Here is a 22,988-nt window from a genome sequence, read left to right on the forward strand (position 1 = left end):
TTTCCCATAGCCGACGCCCACGGGTTAACAGGGAAGCCAGACATAATAATAATAATAATAATAATAATAATAATAATAATAATAATAATAATAATAATAATAATAATAATAATAATAATAATAATAATAATAGCAATAATACAGTATATTTATTTTACTTTATTTCACCGTCTTGTGTTTCAGGGCGAGATGGAGGTGTGGACAGGCCTGTACGCACACCTCACCTCCCAGCTGATGGCCTTGGCGCGGGGCAAGGTGGCGCTTGTGCTGGAGGTGACCAGTCTCACCTCACCCAAACATTGTGGCAGGAACTGAGCACCACACATCCACACACTGTTATGCATTCTACCTCCCTATAGAATTCAATAGGGGAAAAAAATGACACCACTGAAAACTTGAAAAAAAAATATTGCACAGAAATCTTAAAAAATAGCTCAGACAATTATTATTACATAGCAGGATGATAGTAAAATTGATAATAATAAGAGTAGTAGTAATAATAATAATAATAAAAATAATAATAATATTAATAATAATAATAATAATAATAATATTAATAATGATAATAATAATAATAATAATAATAATAATAATAATAATAATAATAATAATGATAATAATAATAATAATAATAACAATAATAATAATCCCTGTTGTGTGTGCAGGGAGGGTACTGCCTGCCGTCCAGGGCCAAGAGTGCCGCCCACACCCTCAGTGCCTTGCTGGGCCGCCACTGCCCCCCCTGCTGGACCCCACCCTGCAGCCATCACCAAGGTACCTGATAGCTGTCTGTCTGTCTATATCAATCTATCCATCTCTATACCTATCTATCTATCTATCTGTCTCTGTTTATATATGTCTATATCTATCTATCTCAGTCTATCTATATCCATTTATCTATCTCTCTGTCTGTCTTATCTGGGACGCATGATTTATTGAACTTTTTTCTTTTCATATTGTTTTTGTCCCCTCTTTTTCTTATTATTATTCTCCTTACTTTACTGGGAATGGCTATATTATTTTCCCTATCCATGTCTGCTCATTGAGGGGACTCTGTTTAGGTCTATAGCATTATTTTCTTTTCCCTTGATGCCCTTTGTCGGATCTCAATAATAATGCCTTTTTCCTTTACTTAACCTTAACCTGATTTGGCTTACACTGGTAGCCTGGTTACATACAGTCCCAGGTCTTTCTCTGCCTCTGTAGTGGATAGTGGAGTGTTTCCCATGTGGTATTGGTGTGCTGGATTTCCCCTCCCAAGGTACAAGACTACATTTTTCTTCATTGAACTGTGGCAACCATTTTTTGCTCCATTCTTGTCGCCTGGTAAAGTCTTCCTATAGGAAATCCCCAGTCAAAAGGTTAAACTTCCTATTCCTTCCCTGTCCTCCCCAGCCTTCAAGAGACACTGCTGAGCCTGGTGTACGTCCAGCGGGCACACTGGCGCTGCTTCCACTACCAGGGGTCCTTCAGCCAGTAGGAGGTGTGGGGCGAGGCTGACCCCAGGACCTTCACCCCGAGCCTCTTCTTCCAAGGCCTCGTAGATGTTCGTCCCTTACGCTTCCAGACCAGACACACCATGCATGCAGCTCCTCACACCACAGACGCAGCAGCTCAGGGAGAGGATTGATAAGAAACTGCTGCAGCTGAGGAAAGAAGGTACGTTGGGAGGAAGAGAAGGAAGGGGAGGAGGGGAAAGAAAGAGAGAGGAGGAGGGAAAAGGAGAAAGGAAAAAGAGTGGAGGGAGGGAAGGAAAGGAAAGGGAAGGCAAAGAGGAAGAGAGAGAGAGAGAGAGAGAGAGAGAGAGAGAGAGAGAGAGAGGGGTTGAGAGGGAAAGAAGAGAGAGCAGGGAAGAATTACATATAATTACATAGATCACCAGACCACACAGGCCCTCAGGCCCAAACTATGTGGTCTGTCCTAAACCTAAGTGACAGTTGTCATGCGGCCACCATGGCGTTGAAGCTGACCTAGTGAACATTTAGATGGAGGAGATAGCGGTCAAGATTATGTTTAAACGATGCAATCGAGTTACACGGCACCACTGATGGTGGTAATCTGTTCCAGTCTCGAACGACAGCATTAGTGAAGAAGGATTTTGTGCAATCTGAATGAACTTGTCTACATTTAAGTTTAGCGCAATTATTTCTCGTTCACGTCGAATCATCCACGTTGGTAAAACCGTCAAGTATTTTAAAGCACTCGATCAGTTTTCCTCTGAGGCGGCGTTTTTCAAGAGAAAACAGGTTTAGATGTGACAGCCTTTCCTCGTAGGGTTTGTTTCGTAATGAAGGAATCATCTTGGCTGCTCTTCGCTGAACACCTTTTAATTAAGCAATGTCTTTCGCATGGTGGGGAGACCAAAATTCCACGTCATACTCCAAATGAGGTCTAACGAAACTATTATACAAAGGTAGTATAACATTTTTTTATTCTTGAATGAATCCTGTTTGCTTTTTTAACGGACTCGTTGCACTGCTGGGAAAACTTGAAGATAGACGCGACTGTGACGCCAAGCTCTTTGACCGAGTGAACGTCTTTAACTTTAACGCCGCACATTTCATAGTCCTTCTTTAAATTTCTATTCCAACCTGCAGAATCTGGCGTTTATTTATATTAAAAGGCATTTCCCATTTTACTGACCAATCTGATATTTTACGCAAATCTTCTTGTAGGCTCCGCCTGTCACATTGCGTAAGTACCGCATTCCCGATTTTCGTGTCGTCCGCAAATTTACTAATGACATTATTGAGACCAAGGTCAATGTCGTTGATGTACATGACGAAGAGAACATGTCCCAGGACAGAGCCTTGGGGGACACCACTAGTGACTGGCATCCACTCAGAGGTCACTCCATTTATTACAACTCTTTGCTCTCTCTGGCTTAGCCAGTGCTTGATCCATTCGTGAGGCTTACCCCCGATACCTATTTCCTTGATTTTATGAAGCAACTTGTAGTGTGGAACTTTATCAAACGTCTTCTGGAAGTCCAAATAAATAACATCAAGTGATTTAGAAACATCATAGACTGCAAAAAGCTCGTTAGAGAACGTTAATATATTCGACAAACAAGATCTGTTGTTACGGAAACCATGTTGCGAGTCCAGGATTAGCGAATTACACTCTAGGTAGTTAACTACTTTATCTCAAATAATTGTCTCAAATAATTTACCAATAATTGAAGTTAAGCTGATTGGCCTGTAATTATCCGGTAATTTTCGGTCACCTTTTTTGAAAATGGGTGTTACGTTAGCCATTTTCCAATCACTAGGAACGATACCATGGTGCAAAAACATGTTAAACAGCATTGTTAAAGGTCTGAGTATCTCTCTTGATATTTCTTTATGTAATTTTGGATATATTTTATCAGGTCCTGGACTTTTGTTAGTTTTAAGTGACTGCAGCGCTTTGAGAACCTCATCTGTACTGATTTCAAAGCCAGGGAGGGAATGACTGGGATTTTCAATAGTGTCAGGAACAGCAGCAGTATCGGTAGAATTGCTATTGAAAACCGAGGCGAAATAAGAATTTAACGTGTTCGCTATGCGTTGGCTGTCTGTCACGATATTGCCCGAATTATCTGTTAATGGGCCAATCCCACTTCGAATCTCTTTTTTGTTGTTTAAATATAAAAAAAAACTTTTAGGATCTGACTTGCAATTTACCGCAATGTTTACTTCGTACCTCCGTTTCGCCTGTTTGATTAAACTTTTGACTTGTCGTCTTGCTTCGTAGTACCGTGTACTATTTTCGGTAGAGTTATCGGTTTTCTTTTGCCTATATAACAAGTTCTTCTTTTGGAGAGCAAGTTTAATTTAATTATTAAACCACGGAGGATTTTTAACTTTTCGGCGCTTTTCACAAGATTGCACGGATTTATTTTGTTCAGTTAGTAATCGAGCTTTAAAGTCTTGCCAAGATTCTTCGACGTCGATGTTGGATACTAATTGAAAGTTCGTTAATGACTGTCTTATTCTTTCAAAATCCGCTCTTTTAAAATTGGAAACCAATACCTTATTCTCTGCAATCCTTGTTTGAGCTCTTACGTCGACACGCACCAGTCTATGATCGCATGATCCGAGGTGTTCGCCAACGCTAACATTGTCAACTAACTTATCTTGGGTTACTAATACAAGATCAAGAATACTATTATCGCGCGTTGGTTCACTAACCATTTGGCTAAGGCAGCTATTTTCAACGAAGTCTAACATCCTGTGCGATTCCCCTTCGGATCCCGTGAGTGTCTGCCAGTCTATATGCGGTAGATTAAAATCGCCCAAAATCAATGCTTCACTGTTTCGGAGTGTTCTTTGCAAAACGCTATACATTATTTCATCATCCTTGCGTGATTGACCCGTAAGCCTATAAGTGACGGATATGTTGATTTTTAATTGATCAGTATTTGTACTCACGCTCCAATGTTCTACAGTACTGTCCTTTGGTGTTTTATCAACTTTGCTTTTGACGTAAAGAGCCGCTCCTCCACCTCCACGATTAACTCTGTCTTTATTGAAAAATAAAGGCAGCCAGAGCAGCCTTTTTTTACCAGACAAGTTTCCCTCACACACAACACAATACAGATACACGCTGACTCCCCCACTCCCCCCCCCCCCCCCCGCACACACACAGGGAACATCAAGAGCGCATCCAGAGGGTGTGGGAGGTGCTGGGGCTTGCCGGGGTGCTGGGGCGAGGCAAGCGGCTGCAGATGGGTGGTGGAGGCACTGCCTGTATGATGTGTGTTTATTGTGTGTGTGTTCATGTTTATGTCACTGCTCCGTCGTTCACTGTTCCGTTGTTTACTTCTCCTTGCTCGCCTTGCTTAGTATGAGTCTCCCTTCACACCTGCACTGGCTAACACCTGTATAGCCACCTATAGTAAAGCATAGAGGGCATGCAGCTCTCTCTATTCCTTGGACCTGCTTTATAAACATGATGCAGTGTCAGCCAGTAGGATCAGTTGGGTTGAGTTGAGGCAAAGAAGTTGTTCTCGTTGTTGGCATTAGAATTGAGGAAGGAGAGTTGGAAGAGGAAGAAAGAGAGAGAGAGATGATGCAAAACAGATTCTGGATAAAGGAAGGAGAGATGGGAGAGAGGAAATGAGAAATAGAGAGATATGCAGATGATGCCAAAGAGACATTAATAAAGAAAGAGTCTAATCTTAATCTAACCCTTTTCTCACTCCCTCTATCCATCCTTGCACAGCCTCGGTGGCCCAGGGGGAGGAGGTGGAGCTCACACACAGCCAGGAACACATGGCCTTCATGTTCAGCCTCCAGGCCCAGGGGGAGGAGGAGCTGCAGACCCTTCAGGAGAACTACAAGTCTGTCTACCTCCACCCCGCCACCTACGCCTGTGCCCTGCTCTCGGCCGGCTCACTGCTGCGGGTACGAGGGGGGAGAAAGAAGTACCATAAGTGCATGTAGGAGAGAGTAATGTTGCGTTCACGATGGTAGAGGAAGGAGGAGGAGGAGGAGGAGGTGTGTGAGACAGGAGATGAAAAGGAATGGCATTGAGTCACTCCTCTAGTCTCTGCTCATGGTTGGGTTTTTAGATTGGAGGAGGAGGAGCAGGAGGAGGAAGGAAAAGGAGGAGAAAAAATATAGTAAAAGCCTGTAATAGAAAATAATGCTGTATTCAAATTGGAGGAAGAAGAGAATAAGGAGGAGGAGGAGAAGGAGAAGGAAAGAAAATATAGTAAAAGCCTGTAATCTTTTTTTCATTCTGCATTCTATACTTTTTATACACACACTTATATGTACTCTTTTTCTAGTCATAATATACGACCCTGAAGAATGCATTTGGAATTGATAGTAATGAAAGAGGAGGAAAACAATGTAGGAATGATACAATCTCTTTCCTTGAAGGTCGTGGACGAGGTGTTTGCAGGCCGAGACAGGGCCGGCGTGGGCATCATCCGTTCCCCGGCAACCACGCCAAGCCAGACCGCCCCCACGGCCTCTGCTTCTACAACAACGTGGCCGTCGCCGCCAACAGGGTGGGATGCCAAGGTGGGCGCTACTTGGCCCTGGCACCACATTAACTCTGCCTTTTATTTTCATCATTATCACTCCTTTGTCAAATATTTCCTTCACATCACCTATTTATCTTCCTCTCCTTCCTTTATCCTGAATCAGTTTTGCATCACCTGTCTCTCTTATTCCTTCTTCTCTTCCATCTCTCCTTCCCTCTTCTATCTGTAATCTCTTCGGTCTTATCTATCTCATGATTCTTCATTCCCTCTCTCCCATCTCCTTCCTTTATCGTCATCTTCCTTTTATCTATCTGGCATCATCTATTTATATTCCTTCTTTCCTTTATCCCATCTCTCCTTCCTTTATCAAAAATCTCTCATCTCCTTTTATCATTTTCTTCCTTCTCTCTCCCTTTCTTTATTGTCCTGTGTGTGTGTGTGTGTGTGTGTGTGTGTGTGTGTGTGTGTGTGTGTGTGTGTGTGTGTGTGTGTGTGTGTGTGTTGGTGTGAGTGTGTGTATATGTGTGTGTGGGTGTGAGTGTGTGTGTGTGTGTGTGTGTGTGTGTGTGTGTGTGTGTGTGTGTGTGTTTACCTAGTTGTGAAATACAGGAAAAGAGCCTTACTAGGCTCGTGCTGTCCCGCCTCCATAACGCTTATTATCCAGTTTGGCTTTAAATTCATGATTCTTTTTTGCACATACAGTCTCCTCGTCAAGTCCGTTCCATGTTGTTATGCTTCTGTATGGAAAACTGTATTTCCTGATGTCTCTCCTACAGTCGCTCTTCTTCAATTTCTTACTATTCCCTTGTCACACTTCTGTCACGTACCACTAAGTCTTCCCTGTCCAATTTATCCAATCCCTCTTGTATCCTGTATAATGCTATTAGGTCCCCTCTCTCTCTTCTGCTCTCCAGTGTTGTTAGTCCCAATTTCTCCAGTCTTTCTTCACAAGTGTGTTCTCTCAGAGTTTCCGGAGGTTTGGTTGCTGCTCTTTGTATTCTTTCCAACTTTATAATTTCTTTCTTCAATCTAGGTGACCACACTAACGCTGCATATTCCAGCACCGATCCTTGGGGGACTCCACTAGTTTGTTTGTTTGTGTGTGTGTGTGTGAGTGTGTGCATGTGGGTGTGTGGTGTGAATGTGTGTGTGTATTTACCTAGTTGTATTTACCTAGTTGTAGTTTTACAGGGCCTGGGCTTTACGCTCGTGTGGTCCCGTCTGTGTGTGTGTGTGTGTGTGTGTGTGTGTGTGTGTGTGTGTGTGTGTGTGTGTGTGTGTGTGCATTCTACTGTACTCTCAACACCCATCACTGGCCTGCAGGGTGCTGGTGGTAGACTGGGATGTGCACCACGGCAGCGGCATCCAGCACGTGTTTGTGGCCGAACCGAGGGTGCTGTACGTGTCCCTCCACCGCCACCACCATGGCCTCTTCTTCCCATCCTCTGAGGACCCAAACTACGACGAGTGGGGACGGGACCTGGCCAAGGCTACAACATTAACATTCCCTGCAACAAGGTGAGGGCCATATCTCTGCTGACGACACACACACACACACACACACACACACACACACACACACACACACACACACACATACAGACACACACACAAACATACACAAATAAATAAATAAATAAAAAATCAGTCAATAAATACCTAAATCAATGAAACCACATAAATCAAAAAAGTGTTTCGAGGACATTTTTTTTTCATTGCTCTTCTCTGCACCAATAAAAGTATAGCAGGAATTGACTTTTTGCTGCATGCGTGAAGACATAACTTACTAACTCCCAAATGCATGAGTCTCGCCAAAGTGGGTCATTCTGTCTCCTCTTTTCAGGGGAAAGGATGGTGGTGAGCAGGACCTTTTTGTGTGTGCCTGTGTTAACGCTAGATTTTTTTTAGCACACTGGGTCCTAGATCCAAGAACCGTTAGCGATCTCGCTAACTGAGATACCGATGTAAACATTCGTTAATGGCATCCAAGAAGCTAAACTATGACGTCACAGTGTGGTTAACTTAACGAGAACCCTTCGTAAACGTAGCGAAGTTCATCATGATAAACTTATTTATGATTTTTTAGCATTAGATATAGGTTTTAGAGTACACAGAGCAAATTTAATTATAAAATGATGATCTGTACACACTGCACACGAGTAAATTATCATCACAAGTGCTGCCTCGCTGATGCTTACCTCCACCCCGGCCCGTGCCCCGCCCCCTCCCCGGTAAAGAGTGTCACTGTCACAAAAAAAAAATCTGGCATCTCTAAGCACCATTGCCAGATTGTTGTACTCAGAGCATCGTATTTACCTGTTTCTGACCCTTAACTACTGCCCAGAAGCACTAATAATCAATCATTATGACTATAACAATATATGAATCCAGTTATCGGGGCCCAGGAGAGAGTTTTTGTGTCGGAAATCGGCAACCATAAAAGGCTGAGGACGACTTGCTGCCAGCTATAGGGTGCTTCTTCTCCCGTTATGCCCCGTAGTCATGTTTCCCCATGATGACTGCCTCTCTTTTCTCCACCTCCTCAACCATTGTCAGACCTCCTCAACCATTGTCAGCAGCTCAGACTCACTGAACCTCGGGCGCCGCATTTTCCTCAGTGGTTCAACCTTTTTCTGGGTAAAAGAACTTTCCTGCCGTGTGTAAGGTGAGGGTTATCGTACTCAGAGCATAGTATTTACCGGTTTCTAACGCCTAAGTTGCCTAACTATTGCCAAGAAACATCAGGATTTAACTCTTTTAACTATAACTATAAATGAGTTTCGTTATTGTAGCCCTGAAGACCGTTTAGGGGTAGGAAGTAGGAAATATAAGCGGCTGAGCACGACAATCTGACAACGTTGGCCGCCACAGCTGAGGAATGCAGCCGTATGATTGGCTGAAAATTTTCAATGACATGCTGTGATTGGCTGTCGAGTCTGATGACATCATCGTGGCGCTTACCCAATCAGTTGGCTTTCTGCAGTAGCGAGGCCTGAGCGATATCGTTAAGTCTCCTCTTGGGATCTGAATTTAGCGATGTCGTCCGGGCAAACGTTCGGTAACGATACTGATGTCGGTAAGCAGCCTTCTCTTTGGATCCGGGCCCAGCTCAGCTTTTAGTTTCCACCAGTGTCGGTATTCTCAACGCTTCCACCTCCCACCACGTCAACTATTTCCAAAGGCCGAAAAAGACTAGCCCGTCCACTGCGATTGGCACGGATTTGGCCTTCACTGGTAGCCTGGTTTCCTATGTGGTGCTGATGTGCTGGATATTCCCTCCCAAGGTGCAGGACTTTACATTTTTCGTCATTGAATTGTAGCAGCCACCTTTTATTCCACTCCTGTAGCTTGGTGAAGTCTTCTGGTAGGAAATCCTCAGTCAAGGGGTTAATTGGGTTTTCATGCGGATTTTTTCACATTCATGGTACAGAAGAAGGGCCGCACCACCACCAGGTACAGTACACTGTCCCTAGTAATGCCCACAACGCCTATGGAAACCCTGTTAAATATGTGTACTTGGGTGCCCAAAGGTTTGAGAATACAGGGCCAGTGTAGGTGTGTAGTAGATGCAGACACTTTGTCATTTTACCTTTGAAGTAGATGATGAAAATGTTTTTGTTTCTTTCCTTTTGTGCATGACCATTGTATTTATTTTACCCCTGGTCAGCCTCTACCAGTCTAGGGGTCACATTCTTAAACATTTCCGCACCCAAGGTCACCTGTTTGACAAGGCGTTCATGATAGCTGTGGGCATTTCCAGGAGTAGTTTATGGCCCTGGAGGTGGTTTGACCCTTCCTCTGTACTGTGAACCTAAAAAAACATGCATCAGAACCCGACTGGTCTCCTTTTTGCCCTCTGGAAATAGTTGATGTGAAGGGCGGAGGCGTTTGACAGTTCCGACCTAGGTGTGTAGTAGAGGCAGAAACTTTTTCTACCTTTCATGTAGATGACTACGTTCTAGTTTCCTTTCTCTTGTGCATGTTTGATATTTTTTGCACCTGGTCACACTTTACCCTTCCAGATGTTGAGTAATGGTCACAAAATGGTTTGCTCATAGAATCTTTCCAATAGAGAGGGAGAGGTCAAAATTTTCTTGTTTTCCCTGTGTTAGAATGTTCAATCTACTTAATTTTCATAAGCAGAATGGGTCTTTTTACATATCACTGCATTCCTTTGACTCTGTGTCCTATTTATTTGTTGAACATTTCACATATTTGCCCATCCGCTGCGACTGGCACGGATTTGGCTTTCACTGTTAGCCTGGTTAAATACACTCCCATGTCTTTCTCTGCCTGTGGTGGATAGTGGAGTGTTTCCCATGTGGTATTAGTGTGCTGGATATCCCTTCACTGTTAGCCTGGTTAAATACACTCCCAGGTCTTTCTCTGCCTCTGTGGTGGATAGTGGAGTGTTTCCCATGTGGTATTAGTGTGCTGGATATCCCTTCACTGGTAGCCTGGTTAAATACACTCCCAGGACTTTCTCTGCCTCTGTGGTGGATAGTGGAGTGTTTCCCATGTGGTATTAGTGTGCTGGATATCCCTTCACTGGTAGCCTGGTAACATACAGTCCCAGGTCTTTTTCTGCCTCTGTGGTGGATAGTGGAGTGTTTCCCATGTGGTATTAGTGTGCTGGATATCCCTTCACTGGTAGCCTGGTAACATACACTCCCAGGACTTTCTCTGCCTCTGTGGTGGATAGTGGAGTGTTTCCCATGTGGTACTGGTGTGCTGGATATCCCCTCCCAGGGTGCAGGACTTTACATTTTTCTTCATTGAATTGTAGCAGACATTTTCGTTCCACTCCTGTAGCTTGGTGAGGTCTGTCTTCTGGCTGGAAATATGCAGCCAAGGGGTTAACAAGTGTGCTGCACCTCCATGGGACCAAGTTTCCCTTGACCCTTTTTTGGAATTACTTTTACACAGACATTGTTGCAGTTTGAGAATGCTGCTCACTGGTCGCTTGCTTCATGTCCTACTCTCTGACCCTCACCGGACCTGCCTTTGACCTGAGAGCTCTTCATGTCCAAATACTATGCCTAGATAGATAGCTAGATAGTGTGATAGGTAGGTACACCCAGTTATCTCCTGACATTTGCTGCATTACCTTTCATGAATTGATAAGTTTATCTGTACTGTGTTCATTGACCTGGTAGTGAAGATGTTAGATGGAGTCTTTCAATGCTGCATCTTTTAAGGTTAATCAGATGATGACAACTATGAGCCAGGTGCCCAGAGTTTGTTTTTTCCCAAATAAATGAACAGCTATTTCGAGAGAGGTTGTTTCCCTCAAGAGACAGGAACCATTCAGGAAAAGGGATAGAAGGAAGGTGGAGAGGAAAGAAATGCAATGCAGTTTGCTTACTGTGAGACAAACAGAATAAATGGACATAACAACAGCATCACCAAGGTTGTATTAAAGGGAGGTAAAGTAGATAGAGTCCGTCCTTTCTCCCCCCCCAAAAAATACATAGACACATTACATGGACCAGGAACATTTTTGGCACAATATTTTACTCATCCATAATTGCCTAAGTGGCCAAAAGAGAGATCAGTTTCAGGTGTCTTGATTGTTCTAAATTCCTATTCAAACACATGCTAACCAACTTGAAATAGTGCTCCAGCCCTCACTTGGAAAGAAAGGAAGGAAGGAAAAGGAGGCCTGGAAAGATGGTAAGAAGGAGGAGGAGAAAGAGGAATAATTAAATGGAGAAAGAAGGGAAGAGTCCAAGGAAATTTAAGGAAAGAAGGAATGATAAAAAGGAAACTAGGCTGGCAGGAGAGAGAGAGAGAGAGAGAGAGAGAGAGAGAGAGAGAGAGAGAGAGAGAGAGAGAGAGAGAGAGAGAGAGAGAGAGAGAGAGAGATGTAACAGCTAAACCCTTGATTCAGCTATTTTGCCATCCTGTGTCTTTCCTCCCAGCTACAAATCAGAAAATTGACCCTCGAGTGCTAAGTCCTCTGAGTATTTTTCTCCCCACACTGGTGCTGAAGTATTGCATTTTCATTCAGTCACAATTACCTGACACTTTCTTCTTTTCCTGTTATGATTCCCACTGATCAATGTCTAGATCCACACAGCCCTGTCCAGGACATGAAGGTTCACCCTGCTATCCAAGCTTCCAATGCAAGAATCAGTTATGGTCCTCAGCTCTGGTATTTCATCGTCCAGTGTCCTTCCTCCCAGCCACAGTTCAGGAGGAAGAAGTCGTGTTTACTAAAGCCACAGTGTTTTTCTTGTGTTGTTTCAGAGTGGCATGGGTGACGCAGAGGCTCTCACTCAGGTGGTGCTGCCCGTGGCCTACCAGTTCAACCCACAGCTGGTCCTGGTCACTGCCATCCTTGATGTTGGTGCGGGGACCCACTTGGAGGTTGGTGGATGGTGTCACTATCTGTATGACTACCTGCTGCTGCCTCTGTCTTTTTCTCTGTCACTATCTGTTCAGTTCAGTTCAGTTCTCTCTTCATAATTATATTCTCAGTTCATGGTCGGAAGTTTTGGCTTCATAACAGCACTCCCTGGTGCACTCCTCACTGTTTGGGTTTCTTGTTTTCGTCTCTTTATTCCTTTAGTGTTCTTTCTTATCCAAAATTTCTGTATTGTCCTTTTTGCTTTTTTTAATTTATTTATCTATTTATTTTTATCTGCCTTAATAACTCATCTTCAGGGGCTGCCATGTGTATGCAATGAAGCATTTTGTAGTCTCCTTATATTGTATCCTGGTGTATTGTAATCGCAGACCATTGCATTCCATAGTGAAGAACTCCCTTCCTCTTCCTCCTCCCTTATTCCTCCCTTCATGCATCTCATACCTAAAGTAACACAGCCTAACCATTGCATTCCATAGTGAAGAACTCCCTTCCTCTTCCTCCTCCCTTATTCCTCCCTTCATGCATCTCATACCTAAAGTAACACACCCTAACCATTGCATTCCATAGTGAAGAACTCCCTTTCTCTTCCTCACCCCCATTCCTCCCTTCATGCATCTCATACCTAAAGTAACACACCCTAGCCATTGCATTCCATAGTGAAGAACTCCCTTTCTCTTCCTCACCCCCATTCCTCCCTTCATGCATCTCATACCTAAAGTAACACAGCCTAACCATTGCATTCCATATTAAAGGACTCCCTTTCTCTTCCTCCTCCCTTATTCCTCCCTTCATGCATCTCATACCTAAAGTAACAGCCTCAAACACACTCCCAGGTTGCCGCGTGAGTCCCGATTACGTTGGACATATGATGGCCCTTCTGTCTGGCCTGGCCGAGGGCCGCATGGTTCTGGCACTGGAGGGCGGCTTCAACCTCACCACCATCAGCTACTGCATGACGCTGTGTGCCAAGGCCTTGCTGGGGGATCGGCTGCCCCCCCCTTGAGCCCCACCTGGGGCCCAACAAGAGTGCCGTGCAGACCATCAATGACGTCATCCGTACCCACAGCCGCTACTGGCCGGCGCTCTGCTTCAAGGTGAGTGTGGGGGTCTTTAATCTGACCACTGCAATTGTCACGGATTTGGCCTTCACTGGTAGCCCGGTAACATACAGTCCCAGGTCTTTCTCTGCCTCTGTGGTGATAGTGGAGTGTTTCCCATGTGGTATTGGTGTGCTGGATATCCCCTCCCAAGGTGCAGGACTTTACATTTTTCTTCAGTGAATTGTAGCAGACATTTTTTGTTCCATTGCTGTAGCTTGGCGAGGTCTTCTTGTAAGAAATCCAGTCAAGGGGTTAAGGGGCAGGACTGGTGAAAGTTATCCCCCATGTCCTGCTGGCGTGTTCTGTGCAGGTAGTGTTGTCAGCACATAATATAGAAAGCTGCCTCATTTCCAGAACTATATATTGGACATGTATTAGTTAGATTTCTCAAAACATTTCTTCAGTTCTCAGTGGCAATAGTTATTGATGTTGTCAGACAGTAAGAAGCAAAGCACATTATCCTCTCTATGTTTTGCAGTCTTTTCTTGTGGTTTGAGTCCTTGTGGTGCCTGACCCTGGGCAAGGTTACTTTCTTTACTGCCCTCACACTGCTCCTTGCCTCCCTGGAGCAGAGTCAGGGAGAGGTTGTCTACATCTACCATCAGTATAATAGACTTGGTGATTAGTAGAAGATAATAGAAGGAATAGAAGGTTTATTTTGATTTTTATTAGTTTTTTTTCATAATATCTCGTCTTCCTTCTCCTCCTCCTCCTCTCTCTCATTCTTCCTCCCTCTCTCTTCCTTTCTTCCTCCCTTTCCCTCTCCTCTCTTCCTTCATTACATTCTTCACCCATTCCTCCTCCTCCTCTCCTCTCCCCTCCAGAATTTATACCTCCTCCTCCAAATCTCTCCTTATGTTAGAATCGATTTTCTTTGCTTCCCTCCCTCCTCTCCTCCTTCTCCCTCTCTCTTTCTCTCCCTCCCACTCTCCCACCTTTTCCCTTCTCTTTCTCTCCACCACTCTTTACTTCTCTTTCTCTTATCTCTCCTCCCTCACTCTATCTCCCTTGGTCCACTCTGTTCTCTCTCTCTCCTTCCCTCTATGCCTCCCTCTCCTTCCCTCCATGCTCCCCTCTTCTTCCTCCTCCTCCTCCAGATTTGGATAGTTATATGTTTTAATGTATTGCAGAAAGAAGAAGCAGAAGAAGAAGAAAAGAAGAGAAGGAAGAGGAGGAGAGGGTATGTGTGTGTGTGTGTGTGTGTGTGTGTGTGTGTGTGTGTGTGTGTGTGTGTGTGTGTGTGTGTGTGTGTGTGTGTTATAGGGACAGAATTTAAACTGATTTCTTTCAACATATATTTTATTATTATTATTGAAAGACAGACTTCCCTTCTTCCTTCCTTCTCTTCTTCACTTCCTCCTTCTTCTTCTCTTTCATCTTCATCTTTCGCTTCTTCTCTGTCGGGGTTCTGATAGGAAGAGAAATAATGAGAAAGAATTAGCTCTATAGAGAGAGAGAGAGGGGGGGGGAGACCCATATATGTGTCTGTGGAGGCATGTGTCTGTGGGGGTTGTCAACATACTGTGGGGGTCATCCTATGGATCCTGAGAGAGAGAGAGAGAGAGAGAGAGAGAGAGAGAGAGAGAGAGAGAGAGAGAGAGAGAGAGAGAGAGAGAGCACAGCCTTCTGTCTCTTTCTCTTCCTTCTCCTTATTCTTTCTCTCTTTCTACTACTACTACATTTCCTCAGTATTTAGTCAGTGTGTGTGTGTCTCAATCTCAGAAGTGCCTCCATCTGTCCCTGTTCTGGCACTCTCGCTCTTCAATTTCTCTTCTTCTATCTCTTTAAATCTTCATTTATATACCCATGCAGTCTTCTCCTCCTCCTCCTCATTCTCTTCCTTTTTCTTCTCACTTTCCCTGACAGTCCCTCCCTCAAGCCTTCCCTCATACACTCTCTTCACAAACCCATTCTCATCACGTGTCCAAACCATCTGGGCGCAGCACACTCCACTCCTTTCGCTGCCACACCCACACCAAACCGCTCATACACGCTTCATTCTCATCATTCTGCCTCGTCCTGACACACCACACACACCTCTTGTATGACACATTTTCACTGCACGTATTCCCCCTTGCTCTGCTGCGTGTCATGTACAGTTTTTTTTTTTTTTTTTTTTTGACGTCGTTGCCTGTTGCGCCGGGCATCTTCCTGGTGGGGCCTGATGGTCGGCCCAAGGCTTCTTCCAGGTGGGGCCTGATGGTCGGCCCAGCCCGTTCTGGCGTAGGCGAGTGTTTATAGTGGCGCCATCTTGCATTGGCTCATCCCGCCCCCCCCACTCGTTCTTGATTCGCTTGGACGGCTTCCTCTAGAGTCCGGGTTGATGGGTGGTCTTCAGGACAGCATGTGGGTAGTTTTAAGCCACTCGGCGGTGACTGAAAAATCCGAGTGGTAGCGTGGGGATTCGAACCCGCGTCGTCCATCACGCGGTGAATGTGGGCCCAGTACGCTACCAGTTCGGCCACCGCCTACCCATTATATATTAGTACTTGGATAAAGCTGTTTCTTGATCCCCTCTTGGCCTCCATGCTCACACTTCTTCCCTTCCTAACTCTGCCCTTCGCTGCTCTCTTCCTGACCTCACCTCCCTGTGGGTCTGGCCGCCCTAAACTCATCTATATTCCTGCACTAGTCACTTCTGCTCTCCCTCCCACGTTCCCATTCATTACAGTTTATTTATCTCCTCATTCCCTCTCACTAGCACTCCATCTCTCCACTTCTTGCTACAGTTGTCACTTTTCTCCCCTATTTATCTCCCATTTATCCTGGTGTGAGTGTGTGTGTGTGTGTGTGTGTGTGTGTGTGTGTGTGTGTGTGTGTGTGTGTGTGTGTGTGTGTGTGTGTGTGTGTGTGTGTTCCTCCTGTAATAATTAAATAATGTAGGAATGCTCAATAAAATTAAATTAAAAATTTATACTACTATTATTATGATTGTTATTATCATTAGACCCAAGAAGGAGGAAAAGGGATAGAGAGAAGGGAAAGGAAGGAAGAGGAGGAGGAGGAGGAGGAGGAGGAGGGAGAGGAAGGAGGCAAGGGAAAGGGAGGGGGAGAAGAGAAAAAAGGAAGGCTGGAGAAGAAAGAATATTGTGAGAGGAAGGAAGAGAAAAAGAAAGAGGGAAGGGAAGAGAAGAAGAGAAAGAAAGATATGAGAAAGGATGAGAGATAGAGGAGGAAGAGGTCATAATCTATCTTCCTCTGCACTGTGAACCTAAAAGAACACTCCTTATGACCCGACTGACCTCCTTTTTGGCCTTTGGGAACAGCTGATGTGCGGGGCAAATGCTTCCGACCTTAGGAGGGAGGTGAAAGGGAGGAGAAGAACTGGAGAGGAGGAGATGAAATGGAGAAGTGGAGGAGAAAGGGGAAGACCAGTGGCAAGAAGACATGAAATAATGACAAGAAATATTAAGGAAAGAGAAAAACAAAAGTAAAGAGGAAAATAACAGGCTAGGGAAAGAAAACAAGGAAAGTAACAAATAAAAAAGTGAAGGAAAGAAAAAAAAATACAAGAATATTAAGTAAAGGAAATAAAGAAAAGGACACTGGCTGAATCACTCCCCCAGCCGCCCCTGAGGCCTTAACACACACACACACACACACACACACACACACACACACACACACACACACACACACACACACACACACATAATTCCCTAAACAGACCCCACATTTACAGGGGCAATGCGACATGTTTTCAGCCCCAAAAGAGCCTCTTTTAAGCCCTCTAGTGTGTTCAGATCTTCCAGTAGAGGCCAGGGCAGCTCAACAGACTCTAGCCCCAGCCCAGGGACGGGTTTTAATAACACTAACAGACGTATTTTGACAACAATGACAGTCACCAAGAACCTGTAGAGTGGACAGGAGGAGGGGGAGGAGGAGGAGAGAGGAGGGAAGGAAGGGAGAAGAGGAGGAGGAGCAGAGAAAGAAAGAATGAAAGAGGAGGAGAAGGAAGAAATGATGATGAAAAGATGTAAAAGAAAGAAAAAAGGAGAAAAAATGAAGAAAAAAGAAATTGTGTTATTTTTTACCTTTATTCCTAAGTCTTCTTCCTCTTCTTCTTCTTCTTCTTCTTCTTCATCTCATTCCATGGAAGAAGTTAAGTTGAATTAGTATTCGTATACTAAAAATAAGAAAACTGTGTGTCCCTGCCTCCCTGATACGTTCCCTGCCTTCTAGCACTATAGTCCTGCCGCCTCGTCCTGCCTCCCTGTTATATGTTTAAGGCTGAGATTTTTCTCTTTTCTACTACTCCCGGTCCCACACGTCCTCTGCGTGTATTGAAACACACGAGGCATTAATCAAGACAAGGAGAGGGTTTTGTCGGCTGCCCGGGACTGAACCCGTGATCGGCACGACGGGAGAGCAACTACCTTACCAGTCGGCCAAAGAGGTACTCCGCTCGCTGAGTGGGTTATGGGAGGCTTGCCCGTCAGGCCTAGTCGCCGCACTACATATGCATTAAAACAACACTGAAAACAATTACAATTATGAAGAAAATAATGGAATTGACGGCATTCCCTCATCACATCTTAATCCTCCCTTTCAATGCCTCCCTCATGTATTCCCTCCCTCTCCACACTGTAACAGGCAAGTGGCAAGGGCCAGGAGGAGGAGGAATTAGTGATAAGGGAAGGCATGCCTGACACCATAAAACCTCAAAACTGCCAACTCTCTGAATAAGCTGAAAAACTAAAATACTGGAGCCAACATTATTCCCTCACCTCCTCTCCATCTCCTGGTTCCTTCCGTCCAGGAGAGAGCAGCGGAGTTCCTTGAGCAGACCCTTCCACTTGTAAACCTGAGACTTCTTGGACGTGAGGCATCTTGGACAGCTCTGTGGTGAGGTGCTCAGGCTGGGGAGGAGGAGAAATGTGTAGGGAATGTGTTGGGGGAAGGAGGGGAGAGGGGAGGGGTGGAGGGGAAGAAGGAGAGAAGAGAAGTTAGCAAGATTTTACTGTATATTAACCAGACGTGGGGCAATTACTTATGTCATGTAATCGATTACGATTATGATTACCTCATATTTTCACAATTACGATTACAATTACAATAAAATTAGGTGTAATCAATTACGATTACGATTACATGATGTATTAATCGTGATTACAATCGTGATTACAGGAAGGACTGAAAGGTGAACTTGCAAATTTCACACATGTACCATACTGAATATTTAATTGGTTGATTACTAGAGATATTTAGAGTACATACTTGCTGTACGAGAAACTATTAACTAAACTTTGCTAATGTAATCACAAAAGTAATCACGATTACGATTGTACTTTTATAATGTATTCGATTACGATTATTTAGAAAAAAATATGAGGGTAATCGATTACGATTACTTGAAAAACTGTAAACGATTGTAATGGATTACGATTACATGTTACGATTACCCCATGTCTGATATTAACATGATTCATAACGCAACATGACTAAGGTAAAGAAGAAGAGGATATATTAATTAACATGATTCATAACGCAGCATGACTAAGGTAAAGAGGAAGAAGAAGAAGGAGAAGAAGTGGAACAAGACCAAGAGCATTATCTAGGGTCTGTGTAAAGCCTTTCTCTAAGCCCGCCCTGCACGCGGAGTTGTTGGTTGTGGCTCCACACGTCTCGGTGCTCAGAGCCAGAGCCAGAGCCGCTGCCCCTCCATCTCCGGGGCCAAGCTCTGGAGCATCTTCTCAGCCTACTGGAGGGATCTGAGGAGGAAAAAGGAAATCAATCAAAGTTCTTCCTCACTAAAGATGTCACTTAATATGAACTAAATACTGGCAGCCTCTTTGCTATTTGTTGCCTTCATTAAATTCCTGGAGGGTCTGAGAGGAGGAAAAAGGAGTATGAGTAACAGCAAAGGCACAGCTCTGCCTCACCATAAGATGTCATTTACAGCAACTAAAAACACTGCGGCCAGTTTCCTAACTATTTCTGGCCTTTGTTAAATGATTCCTGGAGGGTCTGGGAGGAGGGAGGGGAGAAAGGGCAGAGGGAAAGGAGGAAAGAAGGGAACAGGAGAGAAGGAGGAAAGAAGGGAAGGAGTGGCAAAATCACAGCTCTTCCTCACCAATAGATGTCATTTATACCAACTAAAAAAAATGCTGGCAGGTTCCTAACTATTTCTTGCCCCTGACATATTTCTGATGCTGGCAGGTTCCTAACTATTTCTTGCCCCTGACATATTTCTGATGCTGGCAGGTTCCTACTATTTCTTGCCCCTAACATATTTCTGATGCTGGCAGGTTCCTAACTATTTCTTGCCCCTGACATATTTCTGATGCTGGCAGGTTCCTAACTATTTCTTTCCCGTGACATATTTCTGATGCTGGCAGGTTCCTAACTATGTCTTGCCCCTGACATATTTCTGATGCTGGCAGGTTCCTAACTATTTCTTGTCCCTGACATATTTCTGAAGTGTTCTGAGGGGAGGAAAAAGGTGACAGGAGCACTGGAGAAAGTGAAGCTCTTCCTTACTAAAAGATGTTGATTAATAATAACAAAATAAAATTATTGGCAGCTTCTATGTTATTTCCTGCCTCTGTTAAATTGGTAGGGAGGAGGAAGAAGGTGGTGTGTGTGTGTGTGTGTGTGTGTGTGTGTGTGTGTGTGTGTGTGTGTGTGTGTGTGTGTGTGTGTGTGTGTGTGTGTGTACTGGCAAACTCAAAGTTCATAATCCTTACTAAAAGGTGTCAGTTAATGCACACAAAAAAACATTGGCAGCTTCTTAACTTATATTCCTTGCCTCCACAAAGTTCTCTTCCCATTAATTTGTTTTAGGATACTTACACTAACAGAGAAACTAAACATACTGACTGTAGCAGGAGCAGTTAAAAGTTTGCCATGCCAGCAGAGGCATGAGCTTGAGCAGAGCCTCGGGCACTGCAGGAGGCTGGAGGGAGGCAGCTATTAGCAAGTTCAGAACAGCAGTGACTATGAAATTAAGGCACTGAAGATAGGAATTAACCCGAGAACGTCGGCAGACCCTTTTCAGGGCTTTTGCGAGTCGTGGCTGTGGTATGGTGGACCCTAAAAAGGGCTCGCCATAAAACACCTAGTTCGAGCTAATTGTAGGCAGTGGCAGCATAGCGCAACCCACCATGAATGCCTGAGGTGATTGTGGTGGGTGAGTGATCTTGAGGTGGGCTTTTCTGTCATAGGTGGTGATGTAAGGTCATGGCAGACTGAATTAGCTATCCATACAGTGATCACTTGTCAAATTCTCTATAGTAGACAACAAGCGATTCGGCTAGATGCCACGCGTCACGAGACTATTTATTTTGTAACACACAACACCCAAGAAGAATGGAGTTTGAGTAAAAGTAAATATTTTTAACGGCTTTATGGTTATGAGAGGAGCACTCTGATGTACGTTCCATGCTCTTTTCTTAGTCTCAAAATGCAGTGTAATTTTGTCGTTTCTCGGCCACTTCTCGGCTTTCCCAATACCGAAGCCCACGGGTTAAAGAAGGATGAGTATGATAGCAGTGACTTAGAGAGGATCTAGTGAAGCAAATGGCAGTCAGGACAAAATGCAGAAATAAGGAGGGACAAGTATTTCAGAGTTTACCAGGGAAAGGGATGGAAAAAAGTAATGATTTTGGTTAACTCATGCCTGTCAACATCTACCTTTCCTTCTTGCTGGAAGTATGCCTTCATACAGCCTGTACCTAAGAAGGGTGACCGCTCCAATCCCTCAAACTACCGTCCTATTGCTTTACTTTCTTGTCTATCTAAAGCTTTTGAATCAATCCTTAACCGGAAGATTCAAAAGCACCTTTCCACTTCTGACCTTCTACCTGATCGCCAGTATGGGTTCCGCAAGGGGCGTTCTTCTGGTGATCTCCTAGCCTTCTTAACTGACTCTTGGTCATCCTCTCTTAGCCGTTTCGGTGAAACTTTTGCTATTGCGCTGGACATATCAAAAGCTTTTGATAGGGTCTGGCACAAATCTTTGCTTTCAAAACTACCTCTCACGGTTTCTATCCTTCTCTCTGTACCTTTATCTCCAGTTTCCTTTCTGACCGTTCTATTTCTGCCGTGGTAGACGGTCACTGTTCTTCCTAAATCTATTAACAGTGGTGTCCCACAGGTTCTGTCCTATCTCCTCTTTTTATGTTGTTCATTGATGATCTTCTTTCCAAAACGAACTGTCCTATCCATTCCTACGCCAATGATTCCACTCTGCATTATTCAACTTATTTTAATAGAAGACCCACCCTTCAGGAACTTAACGACTCAAGGCTGGAGACTGCAGAACGCTTAGCCTCAGACCTTACTATTATTTCCGATTGGGGCAAGAAGAACCTGGTGTCCTTCAACGCCTCAAAAACACAGTTTCTCCACCTATCTACTCGACACAATCTTCCAAACAACTATCCCCTATTCTTTGACAACACCCAGCTATCACCTTCCTCAACACTAAACATTCTCGGTCTATCCTTAACTCAAAATCTCAACTGGAAACTTCATATCTCATCTCTTACTAAATCAGCTTCCTCGAGGCTGGGCGTTTTGTACCGTCTCCGCCAGTTCTTCCCTGCACAGTTGCTGTCCATATACAGGGGCCTTGTCCGCCCTCGTATGGAGTATGCATCTCATGTGTGGGGGGCTCCCACACAGCTCTTCTGGACAGAGTAGAGGCTAAGGCTCTTCGTCTCATCAGCTCTCCTCCTCATACTGATAGTCTGCTACCTCTTAAATTCCGCAATGTTGCCTCTCTTTCTATCTTCTATCGATATTTCCACGCTGACTGCTCTTCTGAACTTGCTAACTGCATGCCTCCCCCTCCTGCGGGCCCTGCTGCACTCGACTTTCTACTCATGCTCATCCCTATACTGTCCAAACCCCTTATGCAAGAGTTAACCAGCATCTTCACTCTTTCATCCCTCACGCTGGTAAACTCTGGAACAATCTTCCTTCATCTGTATTTCCTCTTGCCTACGACTTAAACTCTTTCAAGAGGAGGGTATCAGGACACCTCTCCTCCCGAAACTGACCTATCTTTCGGCCACCTCTTTGGATTCTTTTTAGGAGCAGTGAGTAGCGGGCTTTTTTTTTTTATTAATGTTTGCTTTTTGTGTGCCCTTGAACTGTCTCCTTTGCTGTAAAAAAAAAAAATAATAATAGCAGAGGAATGAGCTTGAGCAGAAAGCCTCAGGCACTGCAGAAGGCTGGAAGGAAGCAGCTGTTAGCAAGTTCAGAACAGCAGTGACTATGAAATGAAGGCACAGAAGACAGCACAGGAAGGGAAGAATTTGAGTGGTGACAGGGACTTAGGAAGATGATTTAGGACAGATTGTAAATGCTTCATGTGGAAGAGTGCAACAGCTGAGTATTGTAAAGGATAGGGAAAAGTTACGTGAAAGGCTGCATCAAGTTGTCAGATGATGAAGTTAAGGTCCATATTGTCAAACTCCTCACAGGCTTGCTCCATCTATTTCAAAAGGCTCTCGAAGAGGTTGTCGGGGTTTCCATGGGCGGTTTCCTGAGCCTGGCAGTAGTTTTGCATGGCTTCTGTGCCTTATAGGAGAAAAACACC

The 22,988-nt window shown here is 44.3% G+C and overlaps 1 protein-coding gene and 1 long non-coding RNA gene across 2 annotated transcripts; both read left to right on the forward strand.

Moving 5' to 3' along the window:
* The first annotated feature begins 673 nt into the window (after nucleotides 1-673).
* Nucleotides 674-6,657, forward strand: LOC126989460 (polyamine deacetylase HDAC10-like). The gene is made up of 5 exons (XM_050848045.1): nucleotides 674-774; nucleotides 1,396-1,659; nucleotides 5,206-5,387; nucleotides 5,868-6,025; nucleotides 6,639-6,657. The coding sequence occupies exons 2-5, from the start codon at nucleotides 1,545-1,547 to the stop codon at nucleotides 6,655-6,657; spliced, it is 474 nt and encodes a 157-aa protein (XP_050704002.1). The 5' UTR covers nucleotides 674-774; nucleotides 1,396-1,544.
* Nucleotides 6,658-7,270: 613 nt separating this feature from the next.
* Nucleotides 7,271-14,837, forward strand: LOC126989459 (uncharacterized). Its single transcript, XR_007743295.1, has 4 exons — nucleotides 7,271-7,492; nucleotides 12,224-12,343; nucleotides 13,178-13,438; nucleotides 14,575-14,837. It is a non-coding gene; the product is annotated as an uncharacterized LOC126989459 (long non-coding RNA).
* Nucleotides 14,838-22,988: the final 8,151 nt, after the last annotated feature.

Source organism: Eriocheir sinensis, unplaced genomic scaffold (assembly GCF_024679095.1).
Source record: "Eriocheir sinensis breed Jianghai 21 unplaced genomic scaffold, ASM2467909v1 Scaffold1178, whole genome shotgun sequence".
Lineage (NCBI taxonomy): Eukaryota > Metazoa > Arthropoda > Malacostraca > Decapoda > Varunidae > Eriocheir > Eriocheir sinensis.

Bases quoted from the DNA above. Each gene is read 5' to 3' on its own strand.
- LOC126989460 (XM_050848045.1), top strand. From the start codon at position 1,545: ATGTTCGTCCCTTACGCTTCCAGACCAGACACACCATGCATGCAGCTC. The intron at 1,660-5,205 runs GTACGTTGGGAG...ATCCTTGCACAG, and splicing joins GCTGCAGCTGAGGAAAGAAG to CCTCGGTGGCCCAGGGGGAG. The intron at 5,388-5,867 runs GTACGAGGGGGG...CTTTCCTTGAAG, and splicing joins CGGCCGGCTCACTGCTGCGG to GTCGTGGACGAGGTGTTTGC.